This window comes from Acomys russatus, chromosome 23, assembly GCF_903995435.1.
Source record: "Acomys russatus chromosome 23, mAcoRus1.1, whole genome shotgun sequence".
NCBI lineage: Eukaryota > Metazoa > Chordata > Mammalia > Rodentia > Muridae > Acomys > Acomys russatus.
Genome location: NC_067159.1, coordinates 32,296,553 through 32,323,909, shown reverse-complemented (window position 1 = coordinate 32,323,909; position 27,357 = coordinate 32,296,553). Strand labels below are relative to the sequence as shown.

At 41.9% G+C, this 27,357-nt stretch overlaps 1 protein-coding gene across 2 annotated transcripts; it reads right to left on the bottom strand.

Annotated features, from left to right (window-relative positions):
• Positions 1 to 7,669: 7,669 nt before the first annotated feature.
• On the bottom strand, positions 7,670 to 26,976 carry Etnppl (ethanolamine-phosphate phospho-lyase). 2 transcript variants are annotated; one of them, XM_051166002.1, is made up of 13 exons: positions 26,824 to 26,976; positions 23,597 to 23,715; positions 23,227 to 23,386; positions 21,558 to 21,632; positions 18,170 to 18,260; positions 17,123 to 17,239; positions 14,583 to 14,665; positions 13,872 to 14,097; positions 12,609 to 12,763; positions 11,673 to 11,762; positions 10,848 to 10,978; positions 9,321 to 9,388; positions 7,670 to 8,215 (listed from the first exon to the last, which is right to left on the bottom strand). In XM_051166002.1, the coding sequence occupies exons 1-13, from the start codon at positions 26,877 to 26,879 to the stop codon at positions 8,084 to 8,086; spliced, it is 1,503 nt and encodes a 500-aa protein (XP_051021959.1). In that variant the 5' UTR covers positions 26,880 to 26,976; the 3' UTR covers positions 7,670 to 8,083. The 2 variants fall into 2 exon arrangements, with proteins under 2 accessions (XP_051021959.1, XP_051021958.1); XM_051166001.1 differs by lacking the exon at positions 7,670 to 8,215 and having other exon boundaries at positions 9,114 to 9,388.
• Between the last annotated feature and the right edge of the window lie 381 nt (positions 26,977 to 27,357).

The following is a 27,357-nucleotide window of genomic DNA, read 5'->3' as shown; positions in this document are numbered from 1 at the left end:
GGAAAAGAAACAAGGGTGAATAAATCAGAAGTTAGTTGGTGACCATGCGTCATATGTTCAGGTCAATATTACCTAATGGAATTGGTGTGTGTGTGTGTGTGTGTGTGTGTGTGTGTGTGTGTGTGTGTGTGTGTGTTACTATTTCATGTCAGATTTTTAAATTAATATTTTAGTGCCTGTTACTGATTTTGTGTTTTACTTGTTAGTGGCTAAAGTCAATTTTTATTTTATTTTTTTTTTTTTTTATTTATTCTTGTTACATCTCAATGTTTATCCCATCCCTTGTATCCTCCCATTCCTCCCCCCCCATTTTCCCATTATTCCCCTCCCCTATGACTGTTCCTGAGGGGGATTATGTCTCCCTATATATTCTCATAGGGTATCAAGTCTCTTCTTGGCTACTTGCTGTCCTTCCTCTGAGTGCCACCAGGTCTCCCCCTCCAGGGGACATGGTCAAATGTGAGGCACCAGAGTATGTGAGAAAGTCGTATCACACTCTCCACTCAACTGTGGAGAATATTCTGACCATTGGCTAGATCTGGGAAGGGGTTTAAAGTTTACCTCCTGTATTGTCCTTGGCTGGTGCCTTAGTTTGAGCGGGACCCCTGGGCCCAAATCTGCCTATCATATTGTTCTACTTGTAGATTTCTAGGACCCTCTGGATCCTTTTATTTTGCTGTTCTCCCATGCGTCTCTCATTTAGAGTCCTAATAGGATGCCTTCCCCTCTGTCCCAGTTTCCTGGTAAGTGAAGGCTTTCGTGGGACATGCCCCTTGGGCTAGTATGCAGATATAAGTGAGTATATACCATTTGATTCTTTCTGCTTCTGTTTTAACTCACTCATTATGATCATTTCTAGCTCAATCCATTTATCCACAAATTTCGGGAATTCCTTGTTTTTAATAGCTGAGTAGTATTCCATAGTGTATATGTACCACAGTTTCTTTATCCACTCTTCTACTGAGGGACACTTAGGCTGTTTCCATGTTCTGGCTATTATGAATAAGGCTGCTATGAACATGGTTGAGCAAATTTTCTTGTTGTGTGCTGGAGCATCTTCTGGGTATATTCCAAGGAGTGGAATAGCTGGGTCTTGAGGAAGCCCTATTCCCATTTTTCTGAGATAGCACCAGATAGATTTCCAAAGTGGCTGTACTAGTTTGCATTCCCACCAGCAATGAAGGAGTGTTCCTCTCTCCCCACATCCTCGCCAGCATGTGGTGTCGCTTGAATTTTTGATCTTAGCCATTCTGATGGGTGTAAGATGGAATCTCAGAGTTGTTTTGATTTGCATTTCCCTGATGACTAAGGAGGTTGAGCATTTCTTTAAGTGTTTCTCAGCCATTTGATACTCCTCTGTTGAGAATTCTCTGTTTAGTTCCAAGCCCCATTTCTCAATTGGGTTATTCGGTTTGGTGGTGTTTAATTTCTTGAGTTCTTTATATATTTTGGATATTAGACCTTTGTCAGATGTAGGGTTGGTGAAGATTTTTTCCCAGTCTGTAGGCTGTCGCTTTGTTCTCTTGACAGTGTCTCCTGCCTTACAGAAGCTTCTCAGCCTCATGAGGTCCCATTTATTAATGGTTGACATTAAGGCCTGGGCCGTTGGTGTTCTGTTCAGGAAGTTGTCTCCTGTGCCAATATGTTCCAGGCTCTTTCCCACTTTTTCTTCTAAGTGAGTTAGTGTCTCTGGTTTTATGTTGAGGTCTTTAATCCACTTGGATTTGAGTTTTGTGCAAGGTGACAAATATGGGTCCAGTTTCATTTTTTTACACATAGACCTCCAGTTAGACCAGCACCATTTGTTGAAGATGCTATCCTTTTTCCATTGAATGGATTTGGCTTCTTTGTCAAAAATCAAGTGACCATATGTGTGTGGATTCATATCTGGGTCTTCGATTCGATTCCACTGATCAACCAGCCTGTTGCTGTGCCAGTACCATGCTGTTTTAAGTACTATTGCTTTATAGTACAGTTTGAGATCAGGTATGGAGATTCCTCCGGAGCATCTTTTATTGTACAAGATTGTTTTAGCTATTCTGGGTTTTTTGTTTTTCCATATGAAGTTCAGAATTGAACTTTCAATGTCTTTAAAAAATTGTGTAGTTATTTTGATAGGGATTGCATTGAATCTATAGATTGCTTTTGGTAGGATGGCCATTTTTACTATGTTAATTCTCCCGATCCATGAGCAAGGAAGATCACGCCATCTTCTCAGGTCATCTTCAATCTAAAGTCAATTTTTAAAACAATTAGGTTTACACCATTTCATTAGCAGTTTTGATGACCTATGTCAATTGCTCATTCTTTTTTGTTGTTTTGTTTTTCTAGACAGGGTTTCTCTGTGTAGCCTTGGCTATCTTGGACTCACTTTGTAGATCAGGCAGAGATCTGCTTGCCTCTGCCTCCTCAAGTATTCTGATTATAGGCATTCACCATGGTGCTCAACCAATTGTTCATTCTTTGATGATTCTAATCCTGACATTTTTAAAGGTTATGGAAGAAAAGGTACTGGCCAGAAATCACAGTCATTAAAAACCAGTAATTGCCTTGCTTCTGAGGATATGGAACACTACATTCAGCCTTTTATTGTATATAATCTCCTCCTTACCCATCTGTGTAATAAAAAGTAGGGCAGAGACAGGTGGTGGCAGCACATGCCTTTTATCCCAGCACTTGAGAGGCAGAGACCAGCCTGGTCTACAAAGCAAGTCCAGGACAGCCAGGGCTTGTTACACAGAGAAACCCTGCCTGGGGGTTGGGGGAGAAGTTGAGCAGAGGCTAACACTGAAGAAAAGGCATTCTTCAAGATAAAATGAAAGTAAGAAACAAGAAGTAATTATATTCAGATATAATTTAACAGTGATTATATAAAATAACTGTCAGATATAGTATATACAATAATAACATGCTAAATGGGATGTCACAAAAGAAAACTATTCTCTCTCTTTTTTTTTTTTTTTTTGCAGTTGATTTTTTTTGTTTGTTTGTTTTTGTTTTTTCAAGACATGGTTTCTCTGTGTTGCCTTGCTGTCCTGGACTCACTTTGTAGACCAGGCTGGCCTCAAACTCACAGAGATCTGCCTACCTCTGTCTACTGAGTGCTGGGATTAAAGGTGCATGCCACCACTGCCTGGTTTGCAGTTGATTTTTTTGAATTTTTTTATTTAAATAATTTATTCAGATTACATCCCAATTGTTATCCCCTCACTTGTGTATCTTCCCATCCCCCCTCCCTCCCTCTTTAACCTCATTCCCTTCTCCTAGACCTGTGACAGAATGGGACCTCCTCCCTCACCATATGATCACAGCCTCTCAGGTCTCATCCAGATAGCTTGCTTCCCCTTCCTCTGAGTGCTACCAGGCCTCCCTAGCAAGGGGAAGTGGTCAAATAGGGGGCACCAGAGTTCATGTCAGAGTCAGTCCCTGCTCTCCACACAACTGTGGAGAATGCGCTGTCCATTGGCTAGATTTGAATAGGGGGTCTAGGTTTATTGCATGCATTGTACTTGGTTGGTACAGTAGTTTGTGCAGGCCCAGCCTGGGATAAAACCATTCTTAAGTTCTTATACTGACTAGAAAAAGGATCGTGTAGTGTGCAGGGAAGCTCCTGAAAGAAGATAAGATGTTATGTGACTTGTAAGTTTGTACATTTGTAATGAGTGTATAGCATAACAAACCACTACTGAAATATATTTGAAAGTAAAACAAGAATGGAGAAAGGAAAAGACTTAATGCTCATTAACAGAAAAAATATATATATTTAAAACTACACATCAGAGTTACAATAACTATAAATGCTGTAATGAAAAGGCAAAGACTTCCAGACAAAATAAAACTCACAGCTCTAGTGTTTACAAGAGAAACACAAACTTATGGAACAGATAAGCTGGAAATAAGAGGAAGACTGTTTCCCAGGAATATTTTATAGTCATAGATTTGTAGATATCTTGTAATATACCTTGATTTATAGAATTATAAAGAATGTAATGTGGAAGGATTTTATTCACATATCACAGTAACTGATAGGATAAGCAAATATTCCAGTAGAAAAAACAGGAGATTTAAACATGATCAAAACCTTCACTACGCACTTGACACACTATAAACTTGACTATAGAACTTAACTTCTATATCATATTCAGAGAATCTTAGGATTTACATTCTTTTAAATTTTTTAAAATTTACCTTTATTTTATGTACATTGGTGTGTTTGCCTGTATGTATGTCTGTGTGAGACCATCAGATCTTGGAGTTACAGACAGTTGTGAGTTGCCATTTGGGTGCTGGGATTTGAATCTGGGTCCTCTGGAAGAGCAATCAGTGCTTTTAACTGCTGATCCATCTTTCGAGCCCCCATCCTTTAAAAATTTGTGTAGCATTTTTTTTAAAACTGAGGATGGACTGGGCCATATAACATGTTTCAAAAATTTCAAAGAGTAATAGCATGTGGAGGATATTACAGTGAGAAATCAGTTGAGTTTATAACAAGACCTTGCTACAGAGGAAGTACAAGTGGCTGCATCGTAAGTTATACCTAACATTTAAGGAATCAATATTGTGAAGTTTTCGTGTTGACCATGGTTTCCTTGACCTTGTGGAATACAAATTTCCACAGTGCAGGAAGCCAGCTGGGAGCCCCTGAAGTCTTTCCTTAACACACATTCTTCCTTTACTTAGCCAACATGAAAGGAAAGAAGGAAAGAAAGAAAGGCAATATCCATTCAAGGGCATGATGACAGAGATTAATATTTCTCTTAAAAAAACCAAAGGAGTGTGTGTGTGTGTGTGTGTGTGTGTGTGTGTGTGTACGTGTACATACAGGTCAGAATTGGATGTCAAGTATCTTTTCCATTTGTTCTTCACTTCAGTTTTTTTCTCAAAGATTTATTTTTATTTTGTGTGTATGTGTAAGTACTTGCATATATGCATGTGTATTACATGCATGGCGTGCCCTTGGGGACCAGAAGAAAGCATTGGATCACCTAGAACTGAAGTTACAGATTAAAAAAAATATTTTATTAATTTATTCATATTACATCTCAATTTATAGCCCATCCCTTGTATCCTCCCATTCCTCACTCCCGCCCACTTCCCTCCTATTCCCCTCCCCTATGTCTGTGACTGAGGGGGACCTCCTCCTCCTACATATGCTCATAGGGTATCGAATCTCTTCTTGGTGACCTGTTATCCTTCCTCTGAGTGCCCCCGGGCCTCCCCATCAAGAGGACATGGTCAAAAATGGGGCACCAAAGTTTGTGTGAAAGTCAGACCCCACTCTCCACTCAATGGTGGAGAATGTCCTGTCCATCAGCTAGGTCTTGGTAGGGGGTTGAAGTTTACTGCCTATATTTTCCTTGGCTGGTGCCATAGTTTGAGCAGGACCCCAGAACCCAGATCTGCCCATCATAATGTTCTTCTTGTAGGTTTCCAAGACCCTCTTTGTCCTTCTATTTCCCCATTCTTCCATGCTTCTCTCACCTAAAGTCCCAATAGGATGCCCTTCCCTCTGACCCACTCTCCTGGTAAGTAAAGTCTTTCATGGGACATGCCCCTTGGGCTAGTGTCTCAATATAAGCAAGTATATACCATTTGTCTCTTTTTGCTTCTGGGTGAACTCACTCATTATGATAATTTCTAGTTCAATACATTTGTCCACAAATTTTGGGAATTCCTTGTTTTTAATAGCTGAATAGTATTCCATAGTATAAATGTATCACAGTTTCTTTATCCACTCTTTACTGAGGGACACTTAGGTTGTTTCCATGTTCTGGCTATTATGAATAAGGCAGCTATGAACATGGTAGAGCATATGTCCCTGTTGTGTGATAGAGCATTTTCTGGGTATATTCCAAGGAGTGGAATTGTGAACTGTTATATGGGTACTGGATACCAAACCTGAGTCTCTCACTGAACACGGAGCTTACCAGTTCAGCTAGACTGGCTAGACAGTGAGTTGTAGGAGTTTTCTGTGCCCACCTCTTCATCTAAAGGATTACAGGTGTGCTCTGGAACCAGTTTCTTTCTTTCTTTCTTTCTTTCTTTCTTTCTTTCTTTCTTTCTTTCTTCCTTCCTTCCTTCCTTCCTTCCTTCCTTCCTTCTTTCTTTCTTCCTTTGATGGGTCCTGGGATCTGTCCTCAGGTCCTTGTGGTTGTGTGGCAAGCATTTTACCAACAGAGCTCTCACCCTCACCCTTCTCTTGATCACATAATTCTTTAGTTTTGATCTAAAGCTGTTAGTCTTCATGCCCTTTATTATAACTTAGGCTAAAGGGGTTGGACCATCTGGGTACATTGCAGAATACTGATGGCCCTATACTAATGCAACAGGAGGTGCAAGAGATGCTCCTTGACAGAAAATGGCAGTATGCTGGTGGTATTGAAAAGACACATGTACTCAAGAGGACTTGGGAAAGGCTCTATAATTCAAAGAACCACCATTTCTGTACCCTGGCTGTTGGCTGCTTTATAGCTATTCTCAACAGGTTGTTGAAAGAGTGGTAGTGGAAGAGTTTTCTGGAAGCACAGCTCTGAGTGGCATGCCCTGGCATCTACCTTGCATGGTAAGAAATGATGGGAAGTGCATAAGTAGCTGAAAATGGTCTAGCTGGTTGTCCAGGAACTTGAAAGTTCTAGAACAAAGGAGATATGGGGTACAGGCACATATATTGCACAAATACTTCATGTTAAGATTATTTTTATCCCATTCTAATGGCCACCAAAATCAACACTGGCCGTACAAGCAAGGAAATGGTAGTGGGAGTCTCGAGCAGAGAGCACACAGTGGTAGAGATGGAGGCAACACATGGACCAGCGGCCTAGGCTCCTACTTAGCAAGGCCAGCTTCACAATGCTCTCATGAATATCCAGGTTGATTGAAGCAGAATCTGATGTTGAGCCACTGATAGGACCCTACTTCTTGAAGAGACCAATTAACCACCTTGTGGAAAGCTGACTACATAGGCCCCTTTTATCCCACAAGGACAAGTAGTTTGTTCCAAAGGAATAAATACCTTATGATTGTTCACTTGACTTAAAAGAAAAAAACAAAAAACAAAAAACAAAAAAACCCAGACTCTCCATACCAAAGTCTAAGGCCTTCCACATGTGTAGCCCATAGGCAATGGTCCCATAAATTATTGACACTCAATGAACAGTATCTCATCCTCCTGTGAAGAAATCTCTCTCAGTTAACAGTAAACAAGCATCGACAACTTACTGTCTCTTCTTTATGAGATAAAAACAAACCAGCACATTTAAAAACCATTAGGAAGGCAACAGAGAGACACAGGTCAAACAAAGGCTATTTAGGATATGTGGGGTGCAGGTGATAAGAGCTTGGGGAAGATAAGATGGTGGAGAAAGGACCCTTTTTAGATGATAGGCAAACAACTTGGTCAAGGCTGCAAGGCCCATGGTAGCCAGGACTGAAGTTCCCAACTCTGAAAGGCGGTTTTTGGCTGCTGATGCTGTTCTAGAGACACCCTCATGGAAGTGTTTGTGTGTGTCCCTGTCCCCTCTCAGTTCCCACAGGAGGGCTCCTTATGAACCACCCCTTTCTACCTTTTCCTCCGTGCTCTGCTATTTCCTTCTGGAATGACTTAGATTTTCACCACTACAGCCCACGATGCTCTCTGCACTTTATAGTTATCATTTTTGTTTACCTCATCTTTTATTTATTAAAATCCACAAAGCTTATGTATTAACCGTTTTAGAGTTTTTCTTATGATTAAAGATACTTTAATATACTAACTCTCTGAAGTTATGGGGTAGATTTCCCTTGCTTCTCTAATTTCAAGCATTACAACACAAAAAGTAAAGCACCCAGCTTAATCTTGCGTTAGAAACCTTAGTTATGGTAGGATAGATAACCACAGAGTTGCAGGCAAGGAATGACCAAGTGAGAGGTTGAAGTAATAATGTTGACATAGTTTATCACTTTGTTTATTGACATTACTACTCTATCTTTTAATGTACAAGTAAGGCAGATTGAGCATTCTAATTTAAATGATTATTAAGAAGCGAGATGTATCCACTTGCTCTCTTTATCCCTGGATATTTATCTGCTGTTTAACACTCATCTTTCATGTCTTGAGTCGTTTGCTGAGCAGCACGTGCTGATCTGAGCACACACCATTTCTCTTTCTGCTGTGGTTTTCTCTGGACTCGGTGGTGCCACTATGGTTGGGCAATTCCACACGTGCTTCCTTAGGCATCTGCAAGGACAGGACCACAAAACTCCCATGGATGTCCATCTCCTCAATCACCCAACCTCTTCAGTCTGATTTAACAGGACACCCTTCCCCACCCAAGAAAACACCAGGCATTTGAAAGGTGATGTCAACATCAATTCGGAGACTCCAGGGCAACATTTTGCACCTGTGCAATAACTAACTTCAGGGTGCGATTCCCCGCAGTAAACTCTTGGTTTTGCAAGATTCTGGTCAGTGCGGTGTGAATCCATTTTGTAGCTGTGATTCTGACCTAGATTTGAGAAACTATTCCTGCCCTTTCGATAATAATGGGTTATTATGACTGGTTTGTGTTGTGTGAAGAGACAGAGGGCATCTTGTTAGAAATCATTTGCTCTCATTCAAACACCCCCATGTGTTGTGTTTTTTTTAACCATGAAAAGGACTTTGCTGACTGTGCTGGGTGCACAGGCAGGCTCTGGGCACTGAATGTTCCCTTGCCATCTAAGCTATAAACAAATAACAAATTATGCAACAAAGCCTCTCAAGGTTTTGCTTTCCTGTTTCCAGGCTGGGGAGTCTTTTCTTACACCATGGGCAGCTCAGGAAGAGAAGGGAAAAGCCTTCTGCTGGAAGCACATCAAGAATAGAAACTAGGCCATTCAGTGCCAGTGATTCCCCAGGCAACTGGCTGCTGCTTCCACATTAGCTTACTTCAGAACCAATTTTTGATGTTTCAGAGCCATGCTGGTAAGGTTCCTATAGATGGTGAAGAGCACTGTGGGAGCTGAAGAGCATTGGGAACCAGAGATGACTGCAGATGGCTTTCTGGGCCAACAGGAGAATGCTCAGGCCATTTGATTAGTCTCTCTTCATATCTGAAAGCTGTCCTTATATAGGCTAGAAGAGAGAGGCCCTTTGCTCTTATTTACGTTTTTTATATGCAAATGAACCCATAGTTATTTTGTTCCATCTCTTGCAAATGATATGCTATTGGCTCTGGGAATTGACTTGTGTACTCGAAATTGCAATGAAAGTCCAACCTTAGCACAAGATGCTTTTGTACATTAAAAATGTAATCCCCATTGCTTGAAGCTTTCCCCCTAAATGCAAAGTGGCCACCTCTCACCTTCGCTCTGCAAGCTGGATTCTCAGAGATCATGCTGTCACTCTCGGATTCCATGACTTCTTCTAAAACTAAAAGAAGATATAGAGAAGTTAAGTAAACATAATTTTAAAAAGTACTGTCTAGGAATATCCTTAATAAGGACTAGAGTAGAGGCATGTAATGCCTTTAACAAACATTACTATTAGGATTGCTGCTTGCACTTTTTCAGGATTTGTTTATTACTATTAATATGTATGGGTGTTTTCCTTGCACATATGTCTTTGCACCATGTGCATGCCTGGTGCCCTCAGAAGTCAGACCGTGATGGTAGATCCCTTGGAACTGGAGTAACAGATGGTTGTAAGCCACTGTGTGTGTAGGTGCTGGGATTTGAATCCTGGTCCTTTGGAAGAGCGATTGGTGCTTTTTGCTCTTGAGACATCTTTCCAGCTCTAGTTTACATTTTGGTTTTAGTTTTTCACTGTTAATTTGTTCCTGGGGCTTGAGCCTGTTTTACCTGTGTCTGTTCACATAGTCCAGTTCTTCTGGGCTGCTAATAATATTGTTCGGTTCAGTCTGAGTAGGGTCAGGCTTGGTGACAGAGCATCCTATACTGCACTCTTCTACCTGGTACTGTGGGATCACTGGGTACCCCAGCTTGGGAGGGTGTTTGATAGGTTTGGGTGTGACCATGTTCTCTGAGTCCAAAGAGAGACCTTGCTGTGAACCACAGGTTGATGTAGAAGTTTCCAATCATTAATGATCTATGATGTGTTGACTTGTGACTTATCATATCTTAGCCAAGTAGAGAGGTTGAATAAAACTAAGCCATAATAAAAAAAAATAGGCTAATATTTCAATAGTTCTATGATTTCAACACTGTTTTCCAGTGTTTATTTATTTTCCAATGTGATTTATGTTCATAACAGAAAAAATGAATTTAGTTGTATAATATGAATAAAAAGAAGATAAAATGCCTATGATGGGCCAGAGTTTTGAATGACAAGAGAAATAAATATGAACCGATCAAAAACACTTTAATATTTGAAGCATTCATAAAAATGGAAAGGAAAAAAATCCAAAGTGAAATATGGTCAAAAATTGTTTGTTTGTGCCTTGAAGTTTTTATTTAAAATGTTTCAGATATCTTTTGGCTCCTTGGTTTTGTTGAGTTGGGGTCTTGTGCAGAGTAGGCTGACACCGAATACATTGTCCTTATGTCTTATCGCCTGAACAATAGCTAGGCTGATGGCCGTGCACTGCCAAAACAAACAACAAACACCCCTCCCCAACTAGCCAAGCAATAGCAGCAATGTGGTAATTTACTAAAAAACTTGCATTTGGAGTTGAATGAATATAAATGAAACATTTTGACTTAACTAAGAGTCCATGTAGTTTATTTTTGCAACGATCTAATTCTAGTTTAAAGGGAAAGTTATCCATTTATTTGTTTCCCCTTGCTCTGTGTCTCTGGCACATAGAAGGCCAGAAAAGGGCATTGGGAAGCTTGGGAGAAAAGAGAGAGACATCATAAGATTGTGGACCAACCTGTTAAAATGCCATCAAGGTGGTCCACCATGAACTTTGCGTCTTCTTCTGTGAAGCACATGGGTGGTTTTATTTTCAGCACATTCCTATGAGGGCCGTCGGCACTGAGAAGCACTCCTTCTTCCTTCATCCTAATCAGTGTGGGAAATGAAGGGCTGTGAGCACACACAATGGGGAGTGAAAGGCTGTGAGCACACACAATGGGGTGGAGGGCTGTGAGCACACACAATGGAGTGGAGGGCTGTGAGCACACACAATGGGGTAGAGGGCTGTGAGCACACACAATGGAGTGGAGAGCTGTGAGCACACACAATGGGGTGGAGGGCTGTGAGCACACACAATGGGGTGGAGGGCTGTGAGCACACACAATGGAGTGGAGGGCTGTGAGCACACACAATGGGGTAGAGGGCTGTGAGCACACACAATGGAGTGGAGGGCTGTGAGCACACACAATGGGGTGGAGGGCCGTGAGCACACACAATGGAGTGGAGGGCTGTGAGCACACACAATGGGGTGGAGGGCTGTGAGCACACACAATGGGGTGGAGGGCTGTGAGCACACACAATGGAGTGGAGGGCCGTGAGCACACACAATGGAGTGGAGGGCCGTGAGCACACGTATTGTGGGATGCAGGGTTGCGGGCACATGCAATGGGAGGTGAAGAGATGTGAGTACACACACTGGGGCATAAAGGACCATGGGCACACAGTGTGCTCATGTATCTTCAGGTTTAAGTGTTTGTCTTAGGGTCTCCATTTCAGAGAGGTGAGAGGAAGCGAATCGAGTGCTCAAGGGGCCAGGACAGCAAAAGAGACGTGAATGTACCTGTAGATGATGTGCTGTGCCTCAGCTGTTGCAGGTGTCCTCTTCTCATGGTCCTTCACCAAATCAATGCCAATAAAAAGGCCAACGCCCCTGAGGAAGAGGGAAAAGAGTCCACTTGTACTCTCTGAGCCTGGCACTATCACCAATTGACATTTGGTTTTAAGTGACTCATACCAAGCCAGTTGCACTTCATGTTTGAAACCTGTTTTGTCATCAGGGATTCCCCGCCCCCTACCCCCTTAATTTAATAAGAGAATAGTACTTTTAAAACAATTTCATGTTTGTATGCATGTATGTGTGAGGAGGGAACATGTATGTACATAGGCACATGTGTATATGTGCCTGTGGTGGGCAAAGGCCAACTGCAGCGGTGTTAGTCAGGTGTGATCGCTCTTATGTTAACACAGGGCCTCTCCCTGGTTGCATCTTGCTGGTTAGGATAGGCTGCCCAGCGCTATGATTGTAAGTGAGCTCCTCTCTGCTGCCTTTATGCAGGTTCTAAGGACCAACTTGGATTCCTGTGCTTATACAGCAAACCCACTGAGCAATCTCCTCAGTGCTCCAAACAACCCTTGATGCTGTTTAACTTTTCAGGGTATTCATGACTGCAAATTCTTATAATTGTCCGTGAAAAATACCCAGCAATTGAGATACCATTTTCGACATTATCCACAGGTCATTTAGCGTCATGATATTTTCCTTCCTTCCATCTCTTAGACTTAAAATTATCCTAACTGCAGGAAAGAAAGCCTACAAGTGTGGCAAGACATATGTATGCAAATGTTGCCAGGGTAGTTGCTGAGTCCTCGATTAAGAGTAATCTTCGTTCTTTCTGTTTCTTGGTGTTTTATGTATTTTGGCTTGAGCTTCCAAGATAAAATATAAGCTTCTCTGCTATAGGACAACAAATGAGCACACAATACTCGGTCAACACACCTGATATCTCCTATCAAAGGGTGCTTAGCCTTCTGCTCATGCAGGAGATCCGTGAGATAACTTCCCACTCGGACAGCATTTCCTTGAAGGTTTTCATTCCCAATTACATCCAGCACAGCCAAACCAACCGCACAAGACACTGGATTTCCTCCATACTACAGACAAAGATGAGAGAGCAACAATGGAATTAGTGGTGTTGCTTCATTCATAAGAAAATTAACATTTAACACATGTCTGAGAGAGAAAAACATATTTTAATGCCTTCAGCAGTCCTTACAAGAGTATATATTATTAGAGATACAAATGCTTAATGTATATGTAAAAATACAATTTTAACTGGAGTTTTTTGTAATACATATCTTTCAGAATCAGAAGATGGGTGGTTTTACTTATTGAGATTGGGCAACAATTCACTCCTGGTGATACTCTCCAGGATGTAGAACTAGTGTGAGGGATTATAAGGAACACATTGGTTTGTCCAAGCAACAACAGAAAGTATTATATCGTTAATTAAAGATTCCGAAGTGTGGTTCAGTAAGAGAAATATGTGTTTCTGTCTTTACAGAGCCAAAAACAGCTAAACAGTAGTTTCTCTGGAAAAAAAAAAATCTTCAGAGATTTGCCTTTTACTTTTGTCTAGAGCAACTGCCACTGCTGTGCACACAGCAGTAATGTGTCTAGCCTAAACTTCTCACTTTAGAGAATAAAGCCAAAGAAATAGAGCTTTCTAAAGGTAAATATTTAGTGTCTGGTACGAGAGTTGAGTAACATATCTGGTACCAAAGTAGCTAAATGCTTTAAGATTGTTTGGGAGGGGCTGAGGAGATGACTCAGCGGTTAAGAGCACTGACTACTCTTCCAGAGGTCCTGAGTTCAACTCCCAGCAACCACATGGTGGCTCACAACCATCTATAATGTGATTTAATGTGCACTGTATACATAAAAAATAAATCTTTAAAAAATAAAAAAGATTGTTTGGGAGATTTCAGTACAATACAAAACAAAGTAGGTCACATTGTCTGTTAACGAAATGAATGCTAAAGTTTAGCAGGATAGTTGTCTATTTAAAAAACCTAGCAAGGCTGTTATAGGAAGAAGAAAAATAAAAGAAGAGTAAAGTCTGGCTTGAGCAAAGTGTGACAGGAATATTAGAGGGGTTTACTGCTAACACAGACCCCCTTCCCTTTATTATGTTGTTTTTTAAAAAGTCAAAAAACATGCATTATTTTCCACCTAGAATTAAATCTGCAAAGCAAAACTTACTGTATTGAAATACTCCATGCCGGAGCTGCTGAAGGCCTCTGCCATTTCTTTGGTTGTCACCACACAGGATATCGGGTGACCGTTGCCCATAGGTTTCCCCATAGTGATGATGTCTGGGACGAAGTCTTCACCTTGCATCTGGAAGCTCCAGAAATGCCTTCCAACTCTGCCAAAGCCTACTTGAACTTCGTCAGCGATGAACACACCCCCTGCTCTGCGAACGTGTCTGAAAAGCAACGATCAATGTTGATGCCCTCGGACCACCGCGTGTCCCCAGAACTACCCGGAAAGACTACTGAAGTCAGAAAAAAAAAAATTCTAGGACTCAAAACCTTGTAGAGATGTCACAGGGTAGTCACATGATTTCTAGATGAGATTTACCCCATACTGCCTAGATGTAGCTTAGAGTAAGCTGTATTCCAACATTTTACTTGGGAAGAGAGCTGGACATGTGGTGCTTACCAGGGTCAATTGTCAAGTGGTTCCTAATTGGCAAGGTGTAGGGATGGACCAATGAGGCAGGATGGAGGGTGGACCATATTAAGCCTTTTATTTGCTGTATCTCAGGAAAGATCAGGGGACATCCCAGAGTCCTGAGGTAGCAGGAAGGCGGTCAGGAGCAGCTTTTCACCAGCTAACCCGGATATATGACCTGATAGACTTGTCATAGTGCCCTCAGCTTGACCAAGGATGCCCAAGTCAAGTACATACTCAGCCACTTTCTGGAAGTAGCCTGCTGGAGGGATAATTTGTCCACCACAACTCTGCATGGATTCAGCAATAAAGGCGGCAATCTATACAAGAGAAGATGGGGTCAAAATCTATACATCATAGGCTCCCCTCCTACCCTTAAGAAGGAGAATGTCCTATACAGCAGGTTTTCATTTTAAAGATCTATTTTTTATATATATATAATGTGTGTGGGTGTTTTACATATATATGTGTGTTTCTGCACCATGTACATGCAGTGCCCAAGGGGGCCAGAAGAGGGCACTGGATCCTCTGCAACTGGACTTTCAGATAGTTCTTAGCTGTCATGTAGGTGCTGGGAGCCAAACATTGAGAATGAGTGCTCTTAACAGCTAAGCTATTTCTCCAGCCTCAAGGGCATGCTATTTTAAAGAAGATTTATCTTTATTTTTAATTTTATGGGTGTGTGCACCTCCCTCTGTGTGTATGTGTACATGCGTACAGGTGCTCAAGGAGGCCAGAAATACATGGATTCTCCCCAGAGCTAGAGTTATAAGTGATTGTGAGCCACCTAACATTGGTGCTGGGAGCCAAACACAGGTCTTATGCAAGAGCAGTATTGTATTCTTCACTGGAGAGCCATTTTTTTTTCCAGCCCTTAGAGTAGGTTTTTAAGTGGCTAGAAACAGACCCATGGTAAGTGCTAAATAGGCTTTTAATTAAAAATAAAAGCTCTCTGTGCCAAAAGAACACCAATCTAAGTGAAATCCTAGGATATCAGTAAAAGCCACCAAGTGAAATAGAGGTTGTGAGAAGAGGATTTCATAATTAAAGGGCAATCTCTTCATCAGTTTGTGCCGAGGAAAAGTAACTCATTGATGTCTGTGATATGAGCCTTTGAACAGATCTCAGTTCAGAGGGTATAACCTTGGTGCCATTCCTAAGTTAGTAAAACAAGACTGCTTGAGGCTAGAGTCAGCCCAAGAAGTATGTGGGCAGCCTGAGGCTACACATGAGGGCTACAGGGCTATACTTCTAGGTCTGGCATTGAACCAGACTGTCTTCTACAGCGAGACAGCTCAACAGAAACTACAGGGGAAGCAAGTGGCTGTGGAAGAAGAAGGTCAAAGTATCAGCCATTGAGGGAAGAAGAGAAAGTGCAATAAAGGCACGAGAAAAGAAATCCAGAGAATCAAGCCTGCTAGCTGCATTAACCTGTGTTAAATTCTTCACCTCATAGTCATTTAGTCTCTTAGCTATAAATTGGGGCTGCTGGACCCCAGAGATTTCTATCCCAACCTTCCATGACTTTGTAAGCACAGTTGACATTTAGAATACATGCCCCATATTTATTTCTTCATAGCTTTCAGCATTGGTAACATGGTGGCATCAATCCCCAAACTGTTTTTTTTTTAAAGATTTATTTATTTATTAGTATGTATATAGTGCTCTGCCTGCACGTACACCTACAGACCAGAAGAGGACATCAGATCATGTTATAGATGGCTGTGAGCCACCATGTGGTTGCTGGGAATTGAACTCAGGACCTCTGGAAGAGCAGTCAGTACCCTTAACCTCTGAGCCATCTCTCCAGCCCAATCCCTAAACTGTTAAGTGCTAATATTGTTTTATTTAAAAATTACCTGCACTCTCCATTAGAAGACCAGTCCTTGTGATTTTGTTAAGGTAAAAAATATTTTCTGAAAGCATTAGTTACCATCTATCTGAAACTACACAACGAGGCTCCAAAGCTCTTATAATGGGGAGAGCTTTAAGTTCTTCTGCCCAGACACGTTATAGAGGACATGGAAACCAAGTAGGGGTGGGGGTGGGAGAGACACTTTAGAAACAAGAATGGCTCTCCTGCCAAGAAGGCAAAAATATTGTAGTTCACTGGAAGAGGCAAATTATTTTTATTTAATGAAGTATTTGTACTGTCACGTCTGTGGCCCCGAACCAATTTAAAGACCGAGCGTTATCAAGTTGTGTTTAACTTGCACCAAAAAGCCCCTGTGATGGGTGGAAAAGTGAACGTGAATCTGAGGGCTGTAGGGGGAAGATTGAGAACATGAACTCCTTTCTTGCTCTTGAGAACTCTGGGGGTTGTCTTGGAAAGTTGGGTCCAGGTGGAAAGTCTTAGTGAGAAGCCTAGCCTTAGCTCTGTAGGTCCAGCAGATGCGCTAGCTCTGGGCAGCACCACAGCTCCCCTGAGGCTCTGAGAACTTGGGCTAGTCCTGACGCTGGAACCTCTCTGCCTCTTTGTCCCTCAGAGTTGATCCTCACAGTTGGAAGAGTCTGACCCTCCGGAGCAGACCCTGTATGGTAGCCAAGAGATCAGAGCTAGGCGATCAGCACTGAACTAGTATAGTGATTATATTTCTAAGATAAATAAAAATTTACGATGACAGTGCACTTTTGCAACAAAACTCAAGTGAAAAAATGTAGCCAGCAAAGAACAGAAAGAGATTTTAGATGGAATCCCTTTTTCTTCTCTGTCGAGAACTCTAACTGTTGTAACTATTTCCATAAAAGACTTTAAAAGTGTTTCCCACAGTGCCAACCTTTCTTCCCTTGCCATGAGCCTCTTCAATAATTTTCTTCACTTCGTCCGAATATGCTGTGGCTGGGTCTTCATGGTCCTCTCTGTATTTTCCCCTGTAAGTATCTGGAGCTGGAGCCTAAAACATCAGATGACACAGTTTCTCATTATTTGCCTCCTTAGAAAACCAAGGGAACACCTCTTTCTCCCACCAGGGCATGTTGGAGGGTGATCCTGTTCACCCACACACCCCAGGAGCCTTGTATCTTTCCATCCTTCTGAATGCCATGAAGAACTGACATCTGATCAGTGAGCTGGAGCTTAGAAAGCCCAGCCCCTATAAAATCAAAACTCCAGCCCCTATAAATCAAAACCCCATCCTTACTCATATAGACAGCAAATGTGGCTTCGCCAGTGCAATTCTATGATATCAAAATAACAAGAAGTGGAGACTGTACTAATGACTGTGTGTAAAACAAACACACCATTGATTATGTTACAGACCATGGTCACTTAGGAAACTCAAGTGCCTTGGTGCTTAAAGTCTTGCCAGAAAGCAGTGAGGACTCCAAGGAGAGTCTACTGACTCTCAGTTAACACAACCATACGAAGTGAGTATCACTGTTTCGACAACTTGGCCATCTTCCCTATTTTATGGAATAAACCCCTGTAACAATTCATATTATTCACCTACCTATGCTTTATGTAAATTACTGATATAGCACTCACAGAAACTTACTTAGCTCTGAGTGCTGACCTGGCACCAGTAATTGGAAGAGTAGCTGAAGATGAGTAGGCACCAGAATGGAATGCTAGCTGTTAAAAATCTGGTCCACCATTGCCACCTCTAAACTCTCCCACCGGCATCCTCACTTTGAGCCACAGGCTGCCAGGATGTGGCCCTCTGAGCTCAGCACATCACATAACTGCCTGAAACCTTCGTTGTTTGTTGTTGTTATTTTCTTTCTCTCACATGGTTCCACTCTGCTTTGAGGTGAGGGTTGGGCTGGATTACAATAGATGTTTGTCTAGCCCCAGCATTCTGGTTGTAGGACCCAGGAATATTTACCACATGTACAAATTCCTTCTTGACATCTTTGCCCTTCTGAAACTTATAAGGGCTGATCTCAATTAATGACGACAGGTGACCATGATAAGCACTGAAATGAAAAAGAAAAGTAACCAAGAAATAGTTCCAAGAGAGGTGTTTTTCTAGTATGTGAAACCCAGTGTTGTTGTATACCACTCAGTATCAGTCACTGGGGAGAATTTCAATGCTGGTGCCACATTTAACTGTAAAGGTAGATCTGGTCTTTCATGACAGTACTGGCTGTTTGATTTGTCTACTTCCCTTTACATATCTAATGAAGTACATGAAAAATCTAGTGTGTATCCTCACAGGCCATTGTTTTTATTACGGTAGGAAAACCAGTTTCTTTGAATTATATTGCTAAATTAGATTCTCCAAATATGAACGTTTTTATATCTTCCTGCAGTCTTGTAAGTTGAACATTCTACATCCTCAAACTTTTTTTTTTACATTTATTTAGTGTGTGTGTGTGTGTGTGTGTGTGTGTGTGTGTGTGTGTGTGTGTGCATGGGTGTGCAGCATGGCACAACTTGCAGGAGTTAGAGCTCTTCTTCCACCATGTGGATCCAGGGCATCAGATTTAGGCTGTCAGGCTTGGCAAGCAAGCACCTGATGAGCTGTATTACCAGCCTAAATTTGTAAAAATAGGCCTCATCTATTGCTCCATCTGGCCTTAAATTCCTGGCCTCAAATGACTCTTCTGCCTCAGCTGGGACTATAGGAATGTGCCACCATGCCTGGTTCGTAAGTCTGAAAAACAATTTTATAGACATGGGTTTCTGATTGGGGTGCTGTCTAAAGGATGCCCGGTAGGAGGCATTTAGCAAATATGAAGTTATTCTGAAAGAAAAATTTGGGTCCAAATTAAAATTCTTTTTTCTCACTTAACACACAAATGGTGATGATATCCCTCTTCCTATTTCTTGCCCAGAAATGTAATGAGCAGATGTGGAGAGAAAAGTCTAAAAGGCTCATCCTCAGATGATTACAAATAGAGAGGCTCAGGCCTAGATTGTACAGGACACAGCCAACCAGCAACCAAAGAATGAGAATCTTAGCTGAAAAAATGGTAAAGGATATGAAAAGGGAACCCCAAGGGTAAAAGTGTAAAACGTATGTGAGAAGATTCTCAAATCAACAATGCCAGTTAAACAGTGCAAATTAAGATATTCTATACCCAACAGAAGAAAGCAGAAAGCTAATTAGCATTAAGTTTGCTTAGGCTGTGGAGAAGGGGCCTTTCCTGTGCTGTGTCTGGTGTTGCATTCACACTGGAGACAAATATGGCTAAGTTCAGTTAAATTAGCAGCACCTTAGCATACCTTGCTGCCCAGCCATCTTGTTTCCAGAATTTATCCCTAAGGGATTCTCAGAATGTCCTGTGGAGAATCTACAGAGACAGAGAAACTCTGTCTCAAAAAACCAATACATTGGGCCTGGCTTGGTGGGGTGAGGAGGCAGAGGCAGGTGGATCTCTGTGAGTTCGAGGCCAGCCTCGCCTACAAAGGGAGTCTGGGATAGCCAGGGATACACACAGAGAAACTCTGTCTTAGAAAAGCAAATAAACAAACAAGCAAACAAGCAAACAAAAACCCAATATGTTGACTAAATATTGAAATGACAACACATTGGCTGCCTCGAGCCACTGGAACATTTAAAATCCATATCTGTCTCACATATGTTTCTATTGGTCAGAACTGAGTTTGAGGACTGGAACAAACTTCAAGAATTTGATGTGGAATGAAATATGAAAACAGTAACCTCCATAAAGCAGATACACGTAAGATAATTCACATTTTACATGATAGGAAACTGACATGAAAGTAAAACAGAGCTAGTTGGGAGGAAGTAAGGAATTAAAAGAAGTGGGAGGTAGACAAGAGAGCGTAATAGTGGTAAATATGATCAGAAAATATTATGCACATATATGGAATATCATAATAAATCAATTATTATATATAATTAATAGTAAAAATTCAAATAACATAAAATGTATTCATATATATATATATATATATATATAACAATACAATAAATATATTATTAAGTTGTCCATAGGTCCATAAAATAGACACATTAACTACATTATTATAGTTGTCCATAGGTGATGGAGGACAAGGATTTACAAAAGGAAATGCTCCACCCCAGGTATGCTTTACTTTCTAACATTCAGAACCCAAGAATCTGTTGCATAGCAAAGATGATTTTTCAGGTACATTAAATTAAGGACCACTCAATAAGGGGATTATTCTGGATTATTTGTGTGGATCCAATATAGTCACAAATGTCCTAGAAATGAAAAGAGGAGGCAGGAGCATGCTAAGCAAAGGGTTAAGAAGGTGATGGCTGACTCTGAAGAAAAGTCTGGTGCCACAAGCCGTGGGAACAGACATACAGATCAGAAGAGTCAAGCGTTCCCCTAAGATAACCCTGACTTTAGCTCAGTGAGGTATCTTAGCTTTCTGATCTACAGAAATGCATTTTAATAATTCTGTATTAATGTGAACCTATGAGCTTGTAGCAACAAATGACGCATCAATAGGAAATGAGTAAGCACATTAAAGGAGTTTATAGGAGGTCACAAAATAAGGTTTCATGTTTAATTTCACTCTGTCAGTTTGTGGGGTGAGGGGGCTGACAAAATAATTTTAAAAGTTTAGTACATGTGGATGTCAAATTTCTTGTTGAAAATTAATGCAATCAGGCCAGGAATGGTGGCACACACCTTTAATCTGAGCACTTGGGAGGCAAAGGCAGGTGGATCGCTGTGAGTTCGAGGCCAGCCTTGTCTACAAAGCAAGTCCAGGACAGCCAAGACCCTATCTCAAAAAACCAAAAAATAAAATGAAATAAATAAAATTAATGAAATCATGCTTGGGAGGTGAGTGTCAATGTGATGGTTAGAAGTTATGATCAAAAGAAAGAGCACTAAGGTTTTAAATTTGCCATAAATTGCTGTGTTTAATATTAAGTACAATGGATAATTACAATAGTGAGGCAAATGTTTGGATTTTTAAAAATCTATGTTGTTATTTTGGAAACTATTGTGTTATGTGTGGGCAGCAGTAGGCACAGTGTATAGTTACTGAGGGAAATGCCAGCCTGGACTCATATCAAGTCCATAAGGCTGCCATCAGCAAGCCAGCCAGGAAAGTCGCCCTGTTTTTAGGTGCATAGAAAGAGTGAATTAGCATCTGGATTTAAGCTAGATTTGACACCTTATTGTGTAATTAAAAAAAAAAAATCTGTTCCATGTTTCTGCCCTCCATAAATGCCCATGGTCTTACAATAAAGGAGTTCAGTATAGATTGGTACACTTTGGGCTCTGAAGGGGCATCTCCCTTAGAAACCTTGTGCTAAGACTTACTGGTCAAGAGTGATCACATCCTGGTGGCCTCGGAACTGCCGTGCTAGGCGTAAGGCTAAGTCGTTGGCTTCGGATCTATTGAGAAAACACATAGAGGGGACAGTGTGGCAACTTTGTTTTAAAATGGCTGTGCTAGTTGCAGAAATTGTAAGATGACATTTGTTCAGAAATGTCATCTTCCCTGCTACATCCTGTTCCACCTAAGTTCCTGCTGTCACTTTCTAACACAAGTGTCACAGCCGTTGAGGAATAAGACACATAGAAGAAAGCCAAAAGGATGACAGCTGTGCCCCTCACTTCACACAGCCATACCAGCTCTAAGTACACTAAGAGGCCAGCTGCAAGCCCTGTCCCAGGAGGAACGGACCGCCCTCTGGTCTGACTGCCAAACCATGCTGTACTGACTCAATACTTAATTAGTTTCCTTATCTGTAAGATTAGGATCACCAACTGGGTGTCATGGCACATGCCTTTAATCTAAGCACTCAGGAGGCAGAGGCAGGTGGATCACTGTGAGCTCGAGACCAGCCTGGTCTATAAAGCAAGTCCAGGATAGTCAAGGCTACACAGAGGAAACCCTGTCTCAAAAAACCAAAACCAAAACAAACAATAAAATAAAATAAAATAAAAACATTAGGATCACATGTTTCCTACCTAGTTCTGAGAATCTAAATATACCCTTTTCAGTGGAGGAAAGACACAATCACTCAGTGGATGCTTGTGGCATGTTTGCCTATTTGTTCTCATGATAATGCTACAAGCCAAGTATTGCCATCACCTCTTCTATGGGCAAGGCAACAGCCTCAGAGAGGCTAAGCAAGATTTACAGTTAATTGGAGGAATAGTCAGGATTTAGACAGACACCTGTATGTATCCTTGGTAGTCTAGGATTCTCTAGAAATGAAAGTTAGATGTTGTATTTTATTTATACAACAAGAATGGTTTGTGACAACACAGGGGACCCTCAAATACCTCCTTAGTTCGAGACAAAATAAAATAACGATTCACTCATTATAAAATACCATGTGAAAAAGTGAGTCACAAAAAACCATACAAGCAGACATTATAGCTTTCTAAATATCCAATTCAATACATATGCCACTTTAAAAATAGCAAAGTGGCATACAGCTTTTCCAAAACACATCACACTTTCAGCTTCACACATCTTTGGGCATGCATTTGCAAATCACACTTTTTGATATCTGTATAGTTGTCCACAGAATGGATACATTACCATTTGTGCTTACAGAATTTAGAAGTTGGAATGAATGTATCTCCACTTGGATTTTATTGTGTTTGTGTTGGGAAAATACGCTTTTTTTTTTGTAGAAAAGCAAGTCAGTAAAAATTTTTGTGAAATTACAGCTTGTTTAGTGGGGTCATTTATTTGCTGAAATCTGTATTTAATGCATTAAAAGGATTGTGTGGGTTCTGTTTTTCATTGCACACTTTACTGTGTGTGACAAGATGACGTCCCTGGATTCCATTTTGCTCAGGGTCATGAAATAAAGCAAAAGATACAAAAAGGTTTGCCCCCAGTGAAGGTCACTTAGAAAGTGGCAGGAATTTTCCTTAAGTCTTTGCGGACATCTGTGCCACACCACGCACCAAATGGAAAAGGTGCACAGATGAAAAGGGGGAGTGAGGGTGCCAGAAATCAGACACATACCCAGAGTTTGTAAAGTAGCAAACCGAGAGCTTCTGAGGCAGGGTGGCTGTAAGGCGCCTGGCAAACTCGACCATGTTGTCGTGGAGGAAGCGAGAATTCGTATTTAGTAATTCCATCTGTTTCGTGGCAGCTTTGACCACTTCTGGGTGACAGTGTCCCACTAAAATGCAGGAGATAGAGGAATAAGAGCTGCAAGAGCCTTGGAGGAGATGGGGGACTCTGAAGGGGAAGGAAAGGGCTCCTTTCTCCCCACACTTTACTGAGCTTCCTAGGGGTGACCCAGAGGGACAAATGTCAGGAGATGAACTGGGCTGCACAAGTCATTTCCTCCACTGCACTGTGCACAGCGTGCTTACCACGTGCCACTTACCATGTGCCACATTGTTGATGCAGTCCAAGTACCGTTTACCTTTCTCATCGAACATGTACTGCCCCTGGGCTCGCATTATTTTGATGGGATCCGCAGCAAAGAAAACTTTGCACGAGGGCCTAGAAATTGGCACAGGGAACACTTTGGTTTGGTCAGACAACTCGGTAGCTTTCCTTCTCAATGGAGGTCAACTGTCAGTGGAAAATGATAGTTACATAAGGGAAAAGGAAAACGGGCCCCATGCGACCGCATGATTTTTTTCATTTTATATTAGCTTGGAATCCTTCATTTGAATTCACAGTTGGTGTCACTGCTCACATTGCTATGTTCAAATTTTCACAGTTCCAAAGCTCTGTTTAGAGTTACGTAAATGTTTAAAGTCATTTTTTTCTTTTGGAAATTTTATTCCATTGGAAAAAAATGACCTCCCTCACATAGGGTTTCTATGACAGAGACTGCTATATATTTTAATAAATATCATCTCATATAATAGCTATTCCCATATTTCCCTCTTCTCTCTCTCTTTCCAAGTTACTTCATAAGGAAATTAATAGTTAACCATAAATTAACTTCGAGTAAAATACTACAAGGGGATTTTCATGTATTTTGGGCAGTGCTGTATTAAATAAATGGCTCCCCACCAAAGTATTTAAGTTCATTTGTTTTTGCAGTGCTTCTGTAAGCAAAATAAGAAGTCCCTGTTATTCTTGGTTATTTCCATGAACAATTATGGCATAAAATTTAGCAACACACAAATATTACTGAAATTTCTGATCTTGGCTCAATGAACATTTAAGACCTAAGACCTAAAACTAAAAGTATGTGGATTTGTTTGATTGATTTTTTTTTAATTTGTTTGTTTGGTTTTGTTTTTTCAAGACACGGTTTTTCTGTGTAACTGTTCTGGCTGTCCTGGAACTTGCTCTGTATTTCAGGCTGGCCTCGAACTCATGAAGATCCACCTGCCTCTGCTTCCCAAGTGCTAGGATTAAAGGCGTGCACCAACACTGCCTGGAGTTTGTTTTTGTTTTTGTTTTTGTTTTTGTTTTTTAAAGACAGGGACTTGCTCTATAGACCAGGCTGGCCTTGAATTTACAGACATCTGCTTTTCTCACTACTGGGATTACAGGACTAAAGGTGTGTGACACCACTGCCTGGTTAAAACTGTGCTTTTATTTTGGTGTTTTTTTGCATACGTAAAAGAACTCTGCATACACTCTACACCAGTCACTCTCAGCTGATGAGTCGTGACCCCTTGGGGGGTCGAACAACACTTTCACAGAGGTCGCATATAAGATATCCTACACATCATCAGATGTTGGCATTATGATTCATAACAATAGCAAATTTATAGTTATGAAGTATATTTATAAAGTATAATTTTATGGTCGGGGTCACCACATCATCAGGTATTAAAGAGTTGCTGCGTTAGGACGGTTGAGAACCACAACACCAGGGGGCTTGTAGGGATGTTTAAATACTTACTAAGGTGATATGCAATTGCTCTGATTATTGAGAATAGAGGGTAACCTCACATTTTCTTTCTTTCTCTTTTGGTTTTTTTGAGACGGGGTTTCTTTTGTAGCCTTGGCTGTCCTCAACTTGCTTTGTAAACCAGGCTGGCCTCGAACTCACAGACATCCGCCTGCCTCTGCCTCCCCAGTGCTGGGATTGAAGGCGTGCGCCACCATGCCCTGTAACCTCACATTTTAAAGGGACTTGTGGCTGTGATATAGGTTGGTGTAGGTTTTTGTGTAGTATTAAGGATTGCATCCCAGGACTTGTTAGACAAGCAGTTCACCGAGAGCTGTGCCCCATTTTTTAGTTTATGTAGTTTTTTTTCCCCATCAGCTAAAATTGAAAGAGATGGGGTGGGGGGGAGATATTGATTTTTGTTGGCTGAGATTCAACAGTTAGTTTGTAGCTACAAGTTAAGAGCCACACAGCAACCTTGGGTGTGGTTGACAGCTGCAGGGTTCCGAAGGCTCCTTGCCTTTTAAACATACTCTCTCCATTTTGCCTCTCATGGCTTATGCAAAATTCTCCCCCATCCCATCAGTCTGTTCTACATTCCTTCTTTCACAAACATTGCCATTTTCCCTCAGAAATTATGTTTCCAAAGGAATCTAGTTAGTAAAGATGGTGATCAGGGAACGCGAGAGCAATCAGGGCACTGTGAAAGAGGTCTTGGTCTCCTCAACCTTCTAGAACCTTCCAGGCAGAAGCAAGGAGCTTTGGTACTAGAACCTGCTTAGCATTTCTGCCTGGAGTACACTGCTTCTTTTCCTTATCCCTTTGTACACTGGTGACTGCACTGGGTATGCACACACTGTAGACAGCTGCTCTACAGGCCTAGGGCACAGTCATCTTTCATATGATGTGTATTTTGTCTTTTAAAAAACCCGGGCACAAAATACTAACTCGTTCATTCTTATTTGCTCCTAGGATGTTATTAATATGATCCAACAGGGGTGATATAGATAACATGATACTTAACCAAGACCAGAGTTCAGACCAGTCTTTTATGTATACTGTTGTACCACTAACACAGCACGGATGAAACAAACACCAGGGGAACACAGGATTTAAAAATCGACGTGAGGACGCAGCTTAGGACACCATGGCGAGGAAATTGTAACGTGCGCCCCCAAACCCCTGCTTTTTATACAGGTGATTAAAGTTTTTCCACTAGCTGCTTAAACCCTCTATCGCCTCACCAAGAACATGAGGAAAAGTTCACTTTAAACAAAAGTTGTCAGAATGAGTTTGTTTTTAGAGCCATCATCCGACCGATTTCTGGGTGCAGCTGTGGAGCTGATGGGCATGCTGTCATGCTCCTCATCTCGCTCACAGTGATCATTTCCCACCCCTTTTGCAGGACACAGAACCCCGGAGCAATCTCCTCCAGTCACTTACTGTTCTGCTGCAGAAGGCACAGGGCGGCGGGGGGGGGGGGGGGGGGGGGGGGGGGGGGGGGGGGGGGGGGGGGGGGGGGGGGGGGGGGGGGGGGGGGGGGGGGGGGGGGGGGGGGGGGGGGGGGGGTTTGCCAACAGGCGGCGGGGTGGCGGGGAGGCACTTCCAGGTGTGTGTTGGTCCCTACAAGCAGCGGCTTCTATAGCCTGTGGATGTGGCACTCCAGCTCTCCTACCAGCTCCAGCTGTTTGCCCTCCCTCCACCCCCTCCCACCTCCGCCACCCCCTACCCCTGTTTCTGCCAGGGGCTCTTACCCGATGTGCTTCCCCCGCAGCGCCATGGTGTCCTGCTTGCTATACAGCTCGCACATGGTGGTCGTACTCTGCCAGTCAGTGTGCCTCCTTGCGGAGCCTGGGACACTAAGGATTTTTTTTTCCTTTTTCCTGATGACCCCTGCTTTGGGCGTCGGAGGTCACTGGTGGCATTAGAAATCTAGGATCATTCCCTTTTTAAGTGTTGCCTGCCTTTGCCCTTCCGCCAAGTCCCTCCCTCCTACTCCCCTCCTCCACCTGGTGCCTGCTTGGCAAGTCAGGAGCCGGGTCACCTCCGCCCCCAGTCTGACTGGCTCCTATCCCTCCTCAGCAGATAGCCACTGCCCTTCCCCATCTTGTAATTCCATTTAAGCCGCCTTTTGTTTTCCTAACTTTGCCTGGTCTTGCCTTTCTTTCTCCTCTGCCTGTAAACTCTCTCCTTCCCACTTTCTGCCCCCCCCCCATTAATTTATTTATTCACTTTACACACTGATCACACACACCCCCTCCCGTTTTCCACCTCACACACCCCTCCCC

Bases quoted from the DNA above. Each gene is read 5' to 3' on its own strand.
- Etnppl (XM_051166001.1), bottom strand. From the start codon at position 26,879: ATGTGCGAGCTGTATAGCAAGCAGGACACCATGGCGCTGCGGGGGAAG. The intron at 11,763-12,608 runs GTGTGTTGACCG...CCTCTTCCTCAG, and splicing joins CCTTTGATAGGAGATATCAG to GGGCGTTGGCCTTTTTATTG. The intron at 10,979-11,672 runs GTACATTCACGT...CACACTGATTAG, and splicing joins GCACAGCACATCATCTACAG to GATGAAGGAAGAAGGAGTGC.